The sequence below is a fragment of the Anopheles aquasalis genome, chromosome 2, assembly GCF_943734665.1.
Source record: "Anopheles aquasalis chromosome 2, idAnoAquaMG_Q_19, whole genome shotgun sequence".
Classification (NCBI taxonomy): domain Eukaryota; kingdom Metazoa; phylum Arthropoda; class Insecta; order Diptera; family Culicidae; genus Anopheles; species Anopheles aquasalis.
In genome coordinates, this window is record NC_064877.1 from 2532501 (window position 1) to 2543741 (window position 11241).

Consider the following 11241-nt stretch of genomic DNA (forward strand, 5'->3'; position numbering starts at 1 on the left):
GGCCTGCTGGTGGGCGCATTGTACAATCGATTCGTGGCGGATTCGCGTCCGAAACCACTGAGATAAGAAAATTTATTGAATTTATCAATATAATTTTTACCGATCAAATTTATTACAGCCCATTCATTGTTTCTGTGTCCGGGGGTCCGGTCGCGCCAGACCGGTCGGTCGCCTGTCGTGCCAGCCTGTGAGGTGGAAGTCCGTACCGTACCGTCCGTGCGTAATGAAGCGCCGGTTTCGAGATAAAGGCCCGACTGGGCACCAGCCACCGCCCCCTAGCGAGGGTGGTCACCATCCCCGATTCTCGCATTGTCGAACGACGAAAGTTAAACAAAAAACAAATTTTAATCGATATTAAATGTGAAAACTTTTTCGATCGTGTTATTTTCCGGGGGTTTGGTGGGGAGGATTGGAGGGATGGTGACGCCACCAACAACGACGACGACGACGACGACGGGGTGGTTGTATTTTTACTCATCTTCATCCCCCCCACACACCCTCCCCGGCTCGTTATCGCACCCCGGAGTCGCTCGTGGCACACATTTTAGAACAACCGCCCGGGGGAGGCGAAGAAGCGAGAAACGACGGCGCTCCACGCGACTTCCGGTTTACTTTGTACACCCCCTCCTGGCCCCTGTGACTACTACATCCGGCCAGCAAGAGTCGAGGACGAACGGGTCCCTCTCGGTTTGAATTTCGGGTGGCGTTTTTTGTTGCTGGCTGACGTATCTTTTGAATTCTCTACACATCCCTCGCCACCCCGGCAGGGGTGGATCGCCAACCCGCCAAAAAACCGATTCCCCACCGATCGATCGAATTCCAGGTCCCTTTTCCGCTGCGATGACGACGAGACGGAAACAATCGGATGGAGGATCGAACGCGACGACGACGACGGCGTAGCAACTTTGAGGTTAGTTTTGGGAGGGAAGAGAGGTGCTTCCCGCTACTCCACGATGTTTCAGCCCCACCGCGAGGGACACATTGTTGAAGCAAAACAGCAAAACAGACATAAAACCATCAGAGTAACTTCGCACCGTGCTCCGTGGGTGCGCAGCCCCGCGCAGACCGCGTTGCCGTCGGAATATTGGACTTTGGGCGCATAAATCAACATATCTGATCGAACAAATTTGACCAACATGAACGCCCAAACACAATCGGACGCAACCCCCCTTCTCGGATGGAGCGATAGATGGATGGATGGGATAGCGATTGTTTTGCTAGCTGCGGGATCGGCTCTACCGGACCGCCGGAAAACAAAAGAGGCCAACACGGCGAGAAAGCCAAACAACGTTCGGAAGAGGGAATGCCGGGGAAACCGCTGTGGCATACGCCAATAGGAAACCGAGATCGGGATGTTCCATATTTTGTTTTCCAATCGATTCTATTGCTCCGTCCGCGCGGGGAATGAAAGCAGATTTAATGTAATTATTTATATCAAAACCAGGAAAGTGAGCTTAGCAAGGCACTGGCTGGGTGAATATTGAGTTTATTTGGCGTCTGGGTATTTGTGATGCGATGCTCTTCGGTACGCACAAAATGGTTTACCCAACAACTCTATTTGTCGATCAATTGATTAGTCAGATTCGGCCGCTTTCTCTGGGAGTCGCTTTCTCTGCACACACCACTTCGAGGGAAGCTTTATCAACTTTTGGTGTGGGTAGAAACAGTTTTTGAGCTCAGAGTAGCTCCATTATTGACACTCGACGGAATCATTCGCATCGAAGCGAGGCCCAATTTGCATGAAACATGTAAGGGTGGCTACGGTTTATTGGGGTCCAAAATAGGCCTAAAATAGGATCAAATCGGGTTCGTCGCTTAAACGGGCAAGTCTTTTGATTCGAACCAAAAACGGATTTATTCGTAGAAAAATATCTTCCATGTTTTACATGTTTTTTTTAAATTACGTTATAATCTGCATTTTTTCAAGTATATTTGGTCAAATTTTGGGGACGATTTGTTAAAAAAATCATCCCAAAATTATGCATTTTGCGATTCAACCAAGAAAACAAATTTTACATAATTGTTTTAAAAAAAGTATAAATACCTTAGTACCCCTGAAAGGATTCATTTGGATTACGAATTAGCAAATCTGTAAAAGAGTATTACCCTTTAATCTTAATTTATGATTTTCCCATATAACATGCTCAAACAAATTTACCCAAAAATGTACATAAACCAGTTCTACTTCGCTCGCTTTCCTGGATTGATGGTTTCTTCTGGCCATTGAATGTCCAAGGTCTGGACACAAAGTAGTAAAAAATGAGCTTCTTTAATGCGCCATTGTGGAAATCCCCCTTCCCCAGCAGGTTATGAATATGTAATGCATCTTAAAACAATAGAAAATGGCCGCGGATCTACGGAAAAAAGCTCCTCCTCACGCTTTATAACGACCACCAGTGGTAATGTGTGCCCCCCCTTTTTGGTAACCTTTTCCAAAAGGTTGTCATTTGATGGACAAAGTAGCACCGCGCATCGACAGCGTCTAGCGTGTTCCCGTTATTCAATCATCCATTTCACATTCGAGGGCGCCCTCTGACGCCATTACCAGTCTCTGCCGGTCCGCCGCCACCGACCGCCGTAGATGATCACCTTATCCTTTTATCGATTAAGTGGTTTTTGTCGGTTCGTTATCAGACCCCGGCAGACCCTCACACGAACATATTCATCCAAAATGTATGCCCTCACTTGGCACGGACAATTTAGATTGTGTTTTTATTCATTACCCACGGTCCGAAACGTACCATTTTACGTTTGTTGCACGTCATTTCCAAAGGCTAATGGCTTTGCACTGTCTGTCCATCCATCCAGTCCGTCCGTCCCGGGGTGGAAAAAGGCCACAGCATGGTGCGCACGTTTGCAGTTGCGTCGGCCCGTGGCCCATCGTCGGACCACGGTAATAATTGGATTGAAAACGAGTACGACAGCCGCCATGACGATGATTAATGCTTATGTTAGCGGTTGGCCTGGGGACCGAATCCGGAATCCGGGGAAGGGGACAACAGAAAGGCAACAAAAAAAAACGCCGATGACGAGCCGCACGCATTGCAATGCGCACAGCTCCGTCCGGGGTGGGCTTTCACGATAAATTTATTTCGTCAAATGGTGGGCGCGATGTTGATGACGATGTGGATTCGGTTCGGCTGACTTCGAATTGGCAGCCCGGAACATTCATGTTGACTGCAATTGGCGTGATTTTGTAATGCAATAATGATGGGTCTGATGTGGTTCCGGCTCCGGCTCCAGCATGACAATGATAACCCACCAAACTCAGGAGCTCAGGAGTAGCTGAGTAGACGTAGCTTCTGCAACAGCTGCCCAACGTGCCACTGGAGCAGAGGTGGCGTTTTGGAGAGAACCTTCCGCGAGGGCTCTTCTAGCGAACCCTTCAGCAATCCGTAGCAGTCGGCGTTGTACTGAAATGGGTGAAAGGAAAACAGAAGAAAAGCCCCCGGTCGCACTAGCCGCAAGCAGATTGCCAATCATAAGCCCACTTACGCTTTGGTCCACCGGAACGGGATGGTACGCCAACAGGATCTGCTCGAGCGTAGGCGAACAGAGTTCCTCCACCACGACCGTCAGCGCACCCAGTGGCGTTATCTTGATGGTTGCCAGTTCCGGTTCCGCGTGCCCTTCAATTAGCGGCCGGTATTGGACGAGTGCGGTGCGCCGATCGGCATACCGGTTCCACAGGCACCACTCGAACTGGTGAGTCAAGCAGAACACGGCCAAACACTGCAAATTATGCATCTCCATAGCGTCGTGCTTGAGCGCCATCGCACCATTCGCGTAAAAGCAGGTGTCTGGCTGTGGGAAGAGATGCAAATTCAGTTTCACCAACAGCTTCTCCAGCTCATCCAGCGTTAGGTCGTGGTCGGGACGAGCGATCGCAAGTGGTGCGTTCGCCGGCGTCCTCTCGATGCTCTCCGGTACGATCTCCAGCCGATAGCCCTCGGGAGTGATGTGGAAAACGGCTTCCAGCCCGGTCGCTGTCTTGAGTGTAATCGTCGCGGCGTGTTCCGTTCTGTGAAAAACGGGAATGGAATGTTCTCTGAATGGCCGGCCATTATTTACTTTCCTTCCTTTGCCTTACGTACGTTCGGTCCGCTCGACGCACCGTCCAGTGCTGGAACGGTAGCTGGGAGTATCGGCGAACGGCCAACCCATAAACACCGAGCCGATCGGTCCAGAATGTCACGATCCGTTGGTCGGGGTCGTACGATTGCCTTGCGATTGGTTTGCTTGACCATCGACCCCGTTCGCGCTCAATCAAGACAGAATCCTTTTCCTTCCTTTTCTGCTTCTTTATCTGCTTCTTTTTCTTTTGATTCTTTTTCTTTTGCTTCTTATTCTGCTTCTTCTTCCCCTTCTTCTTTTTATTCTTTTGCTTCTTATTCTTCTTTATCTTCTGCTTCCGTTTCTTCTTTTTCTGAGTCCTTTTCTTCCTTCTTTTGAGCCAACGTAAAACATCCTCAAGCGTCCTCCCCTTCCGTTCCACCTCCCTCTTCTTCTCCTCCTCCGCCTCCTCTACAACGGTCTCACTCACCACGGTAGTCGTGGGGCCACTTTGGGATTTGCTGCGTTTTCGTTGCTTCTTTTTCTTCATCGACGAACGACCCTTGATGGTGGAGCTGAGGTGCAGTAGTGAACTCGCTCTCCGCCCCACCGCCGCCGCCGGAGCAAACGCTTTCCTCGATGGCCGCCGACCGGGCATCTGCACGACGACCATATTGCGATGTTTGAACACTCGCGTCACCGTTTGTCGCTTCGCCTGCTTCTCTTTGCCCGCGACTGAAGCACGAACTGGTTCCAGTTCCACTTTCGCTGGTGTGGCCCGTGGTACCGGGAAAATTGGTTTTCCCTGGTCGCGCAAATAGTCGAGTAGGCGGAGAAAGGTGGTAAAGTGGACACACAACCTCTCTTCCAGCTCTTCGTCATCCATGGTGTTGGCGGCTTGAAGCGTTCGCACCAACTCCCCCATACTCCGCTCAGCATCCACGCCGGGAGCGGTGCCATCGGTGGCCACTTGGGGGAGCTGGGGGCAAAGGGCGGTAGGATGTAGATAGCGTGGTCGCGTCGGGTGCACCAATGGAAATTGGTCCAATTTTTCATCCATTTCCTTCGCCGTTCCACTTACACGAACGCCCAGGCCCATTCCCAGTCCCGTCCACCGCGAGCGACGCTTTCCGATCGTGATGTCCGCCTCCACGGGGTGGCGCATTTCCGCGATGGGTGGTGCAGAGGACGATGCCAGCTCACCGTAACGGTGCACGGCAAGGAATCGATCGTACGCTGCCACTAGCTCATCTCGTGCATCGCGCTCACGATCGAGAGCCTCTCGATGGAGGGTGCGGTCCCGCAAAATGGTGTACAATTGCTTCAACTCCGCCCGGCATCGATATCCATCCGGTAGTCGTGGCAGAATGTGGTCGCGTATGAGAAAATGAAGCCCAACTCGTGGACGGTCCTGGAGTGGGAAATCTCGAACAATCTTTGGTGCTTTGGCTGGGCGTCGTCGTCGTCGTCGAGGTCGCTCTCGGTTGGCCGCAGGCTGTAGTGACGAGTTGCGCGCCTTGTGGCGCTTGCGAACGGCCGGAGGATGCCGTTCCCACCAACAAACGCGCGGTTCTTCCCACCAGAAGCAGCTGGCCGGGAGTTGTAGTTGAATTTTAATCAACTCCTCACCACCACGGGTGGATCTTGCTCGGTAGCCCCGGTTTGTGAGCTTCAAAGCGACGCGACTCGAGGTGAAGAGGAACCCCGGTCGTGGTTCCACCGGTTGTGGCAGCTTGGCGAAGCGTGCCAGCTTGTAAACGCCTCCGACGATGGCATACTCGCGCAGGTTCATGTAACCTTCCTTGAGCGGGAGCGAGGTGGGACCGATACGCACCAAACTGTCCCAAACCAGATCCCTCTGCCGTTGCTCGAACTCGTCGTCAATGTCAACCTCGGTCTCATCCGTAATCACCAGCGGAACCGACGGCGTGGACGGTTCCTGCACGGTGAGGTGAGGTTTTTTGCTCCCGGGGCGCCGACCGGTCGTCTCCTTCTTCGTCTTCTGCGCGGCAGGACCGGAGGCCTTTTGCTTTCCCGCTGCCAGCACTTCCGCTTCGGTTTCTTTGCGGCGCTGCTCGGCTTCGTAATCATCTCGCAGCTGGCGTAAAGCTGTCAGCCGTTTCCGCCTGATATCCTGCCGCTCTTTCCACTCCAGTTCTTGCTCGATGCTGAGATCGGTACCCGTGGGCTTCTCCGCTAGCCGCAGCGCGTGCGTTGGATCGGCGCCACTGTAGTGATCGAACTCGTGCCAGAGACCCCGGATAAGTGCGCCCTTTAAATCGAACCTCGGTGGTCGGTGTAAGGTTAGACCGAGCGGTTTCATGCTGATAACTTTCATAAGAAGATTACTGAAACGGGAAGAGGCCAGTGAGACACCCCCTCCCCGTGTGTGGCGGAAGGAAGAAACTTACTAATCCGACGGCAGGGGCACGTGGCGAAAACTCCAAAGGTACACGGCCACAATGTCACCCGCGTAGCAAAACTCGCCCATCACTGGATTCAGCGTCCTTTGAAGAGGGCGCCGGAAAATTAGCGTTTTCCTTCAGAAAAGGCAACCCAAGGGTCTCTCCGCTTCATGTTTACTTACTCCATATCCCGACCGATGTTGCTACCAATCCGAAAGGTCATCCTGTCCAGTGAATCGCTAATGAACTTCCGGATTTCGTCCCTCGCCAGCAGTACCTCCGGCGGTACGGTGTGGCCAGTTCGGGCGTATCGCTCGATCGATTCCAGCACCGCGACCGCCTCCCGAATCCTTGGCACATAAATCGCGCCGATGTTCCGGTACAGCAGCTTCAGATCTTGGCGCGTTTTCCCTTCCGCTTGACCTCGGTTCTGCGTCAGTCGGCTACGCTCATCCGCTGCCAACGTCCAGCTGACCGAGTTCCGTTCCAGCTCCTGCTGCTCGTACCGCCACTGGTACAACCGTTCGCGAAGTTCTGGCGCACGGCCCGGATTGGGGTTGAGTTGGCAGGCCAAGAAGTCGGACCATTCTTTTCGACTCGCCTGCTGCCGTCGCTGTTCGGTGGCATTTCTCCTGAGCCCTGAAACGAACGTGTGAAAGAAAAGAGCCCGAGCATCGTACAGAAGAAGAACAATTGCGGTCATCTGCGGTGCGTGCTTACTTTTGAAAAATTTCAAACTTTCCACCAGCAACACGCGCCGCTGGTTGTATTGCTTCTGATTTTGTGCCGCCCTTTCCCGTAGCCGCCTTTGTTCCTCTTCGAGCCGTGCGGCTTCGGTTTGCTCTTCGGTTGGGCTGCGAGTCGAATGTTAAAAGACGTTTTAATCGTAGCGTGCATCGGCTGCGATGGAACAGATTTTTTGGTGAACAATAATTACGGCAACTCCGGTTCCGGTGTGACTTTCGCCGGTTCTTTCGCCGACTGCTTTGAGTTCTGCAAATGGAGGAAGGCATCCGTTTACGATTTTGTTTCACCAACTCTCCCTGGACTGGACTCCTTCCTTCCTTACCTTCGGCATGTTCTTCTTCCGATAGAACTGGCGCACTACTACTGAGCACGGATTGCTTTGATCATCACTAATGACAGTTAACTGTGGGATTCAAGCGATGCACACTACGATGTCGCTCGCTTTTCGCTCCAACTCCAACCGAACCGAACCGAATCGAACCGGGTGGCCAACTGGTCGACTTCATTTGGTGATTACAATATTCGATGACATCACAGGAAGCTGATATCAACGCAATTGAGCAACGGAGCGGCTTCCGGCTCCGTGCACAATCAGCATCAGGCTTCACTACACACGGCCACACTCAATTAGAGTAATACAATGGAATAGAAACTTTATCGAACCACGAGAGCCTCGGTACGATTCAGCAGCTTTCGGATAATGTTGGCCACTCGTTTACGCGTACGCTCCCGTTACGCGTCTGTCGCTCGTTCGCTCAGTTTCCGTTGTCGACCGAGCGCCGAGATAAATTAGACATACAAATAATCCTCGTTCGCACCCCCAGATCTGGAACCCCTGCGTGCAGGGTGGTGTGTGGAGGTTTCTCCCGTCGTCAATAACATCCGTTTGCCATCCGACGTGACCGGGATACCAAAAATACTTTTCCAAGCACGCGAAGCCGGGCTACGCCACGCGTTCGTCGGTGGATTTACCTTGAAACACGCCAGTGTACTCGTCGAGAGATAATCATGAAGAGTGAAAGCGCGTGGTCCCTTCTCTCCGCTTAGACCGGCCATTTATGTTGCAATTTACTTCGATACTTTTCGCTCGGCCACCGAAGCCACCGAGGCAGAAGCAGAAAAAAAGTTAGATTGTGGAGGCCTGCGTTGCCCTTTGACCAATCGATAAAAATCATTTTTGAAGGAGGAAATTGCATTTACTACCAGCCCAAAATTAATGAGCTTTGACCCACGGCACACGCCGACATGGAAGGGCGCGGTCGTATCACTTATCGATGCTGTTTTTTTTTTTTTGGTGGGCATCGTTATGAATCGGATACGTAACGGGGCGGCTCGTCGTCGTCTCGGCCGTTTGCGTTTATTTTCTTTCGAATTTATTTCCGTACGATGGATTTGGGTTCTCGTGATAGAATCACTCAATTCCCGGCTACCACGGGGGTACTTTACCGGCCCAGTTTCATCAATGATTCATATGAATTACATAAATCCAAATGGGCCCGGAACGTGTTCGCTCACGAGCTTCGCCTTTTGGTACCGGAAAGAAGGAACTTGGATTAAATTTTCTTTCCGTCGTTCATGACGGTGCGTATGCAATTTTATTCCAGTGGAGCGATTATCTTTGACAAGATTAGTGTGGCCAAAGGTTGAACATAGCATTTATGTTGCTGTAACGTGTTAAGGTTGTGTTGTAAAAGCTCATAAAGATGCTGGCAGGCAAGCGACGACGACGACGACGACGACGATGTCTCTGTTTGATATCTGTGCACAGTGGTCCACCTATCTGAAACTTTGGAGGCAACCATCATTGACGCGCTCTTTAACACTCATCAGACGACCGAAAATGGTCGGCCTGTAAGGCCTGGTAGAGATTTATTCCAACCCGAAAAGGCTTTTATCGAGCGTATAAATTTGCCCGGGTCATAAATTGGGACCCAGCACCTATTGCACCCCGAAACAGTCGATCTCTCCCTCTCTCTCTCTCTCTCTCTCTGCAGGAGAATTTGCTGCTTGGCCGAGTGACCGAAAGTACCGGATGCGGATGCGATTGTTTGCTACACATGTTCCCTGTGTGTACTTTAAATTGGCCCCCAGAAACGGTCGTCGGTGCTCGTGGTGCTCGAAATTGAAAACGGTCGGTACTTATGCACTTAAAGATAGCACGCAGACCGGGCCAGACCCTGGCCAACCAGGCAATGAACGTCTTGTTTTCGTCGAGTACAGCCGGCACGTGGTGATTGCAAGACGCTAAACGAGTTTGCACTCTCTCTCTCTCTCACAAGCATTTCGATGCAGCCAGACCGGAGCTCGAGGATTGTACTTTGCGTTGTGCTGTGCGCTGTTATGTGGCGTCGTGTTGAGGTCTTGCGTCGAGAGCCTGGAAGTCGCATGATGGAAGTGAAGCCTTTGATAAACGCTCATGAAGACCGAGCAATGAAGTAGTGAGCCTGCCAGCTGCCATTTGGTCTCTTTGGAGCTTCATGTAGTCCCGGCCACTGCCGTTGGGAGATTCGAGTTGTTTCGAAACCGAAGGCTAACATTTAGCAGCATAATAGGTGGTCGGGGGGGGGGGGGGGGGGAGGAGGAAGAAAAGGGAAGCAAGAAAAACAAAAAAAGGCACACCATTAGCAAATAACATAATTCTGTAGTCGACTTGTCCTGGTGGCTCGTGGACATCAAGGCCCCTGACTCGACGGGGCGGTTCTGCGGATTGGCCGGCCCGCGGTGTCCGTGGTTTGTCGTGGACGTTGGTTTAATGGTTTTCTTTTTCTCTTCATCTTCTTCTGCTGCTGTTCTCTCATTTTCTGCGGCTCCAACGATCCTAAGCCTTTTTCGGTCTCACCATCACCACTTCCGCCCAGAGCCAAAGCGTGGTCCGCGCTGGGGCTGGAGCGACGGCCTGGCATTGGTTATTTATTGTACAATAAATTACTTTCAGTATGAAATAAATGAGAATTATAATCGAAAACAAGCGGAGGTGAATTGTTTGTGGCTACGCGAGTGGAACTGGTGCGCGCCTGGCTTTTGCGGTTAAAGCTCGCGCTCGCGCCCCCCTTTTTTGCCTCACATTTTTGGCCCCCTTGCCAGGGTTTGTCACGCGCGGCTGATATTCATGGCCATAGGTGGCCCACGCGCGGGGCTAAGTGGGAGTCCGGTGTGGAGCTCGTCTCGCTCGTCTGCTTTACCCCGTTTAATTTGTGCCATTTTGTGCTGTGGCCGTCCCCGGAGCGCACCGGAGGCTGTAAAAAAAGGCAATAGTAAAATTCATTTATTACAATCCTGGTGATTAGTTTTGTCAGTCGAGGTCGACGAACGTGGCCGGAGGGGTCCCAGATGAAACTCATTCTTCACCATTAACGGGATCACGTAAGCCCGGTGGCCGGGGTTGGTGCGCATTGGGAATGGAATGCCGCCACATGGGGCGGCTTTCAACCAATATGCGTTGAATTGCAAGTATTCAATTGCTTTCGCCTGTCTCTGTGATGTGGTTAGTTAGTTATGCTGCCCATGCCCCGGCGCTATTTTCAATATTGTTTTGCAAACATTAAAGCCGACCCAGTGAACCGCGGACGTGCGCACCTGTGAAGCCAATTACAAAAGCCAACATTTACGTATTGATAACGAATACATAAAAACATGTTTGAAGTATGTAAACATAAGCACACACAAATCTCCATAGAATAAAACATTGGAATGCTTTTTATGGGTGCCCGCTACAAACAAAACAAATCCCTTACACACAGGTGGGGGGGGGGGGGACTGTGAAACGGGCCAGTTAACGAGCGGAAAAACAAAAACTTTTCATCCATCTCAATTGTGCCATGCATTAAAAATGAACCGCTTTACACTCCTGGCGCTGTAAGTCACTTACCATCTGCTTTCTGCACCTCCCAGATTCACCCTCTGGATGAAGACACAGCAACAACAACAACAACAACGGCAACAGGAAGCACATCCGCTGGGCCCTCATGAGGCCAGAAGGGGTGAGCGGATTTTCATCAATCAACCCCCGGTCCCCGGCAGTAGCAGCATCAACAAT

The 11241-nt window shown here is 51.6% G+C and overlaps 1 protein-coding gene across 1 annotated transcript; it reads right to left on the minus strand.

Annotated features, from left to right (window-relative positions):
• Window positions 1–3275: 3275 nt before the first annotated feature.
• On the minus strand, window positions 3276–7536 carry LOC126571906 (uncharacterized). The gene is made up of 9 exons (XM_050230803.1): window positions 7528–7536; window positions 7396–7451; window positions 7179–7312; window positions 6641–7097; window positions 6465–6560; window positions 4544–6401; window positions 4095–4354; window positions 3496–4021; window positions 3276–3413 (listed from the first exon to the last, which is right to left on the minus strand). Exons 1-9 carry the CDS (start codon window positions 7534–7536, stop codon window positions 3276–3278), a joined length of 3534 nt encoding a protein of 1177 aa, XP_050086760.1.
• Between the last annotated feature and the right edge of the window lie 3705 nt (window positions 7537–11241).

Excerpts from the sequence above, each read along its gene's own strand:
- LOC126571906 (XM_050230803.1), bottom strand. Across the intron at positions 6,561-6,640 it reads AACATCGGTCGGGATATGGA|GACGCTGAATCCAGTGATGG; the intron begins GTAAGTAAACAT and ends CCCTCTTCAAAG. Across the intron at positions 4,022-4,094 it reads GTGCGTCGAGCGGACCGAAC|AACGGAACACGCCGCGACGA; the intron begins GTACGTAAGGCA and ends CGTTTTTCACAG.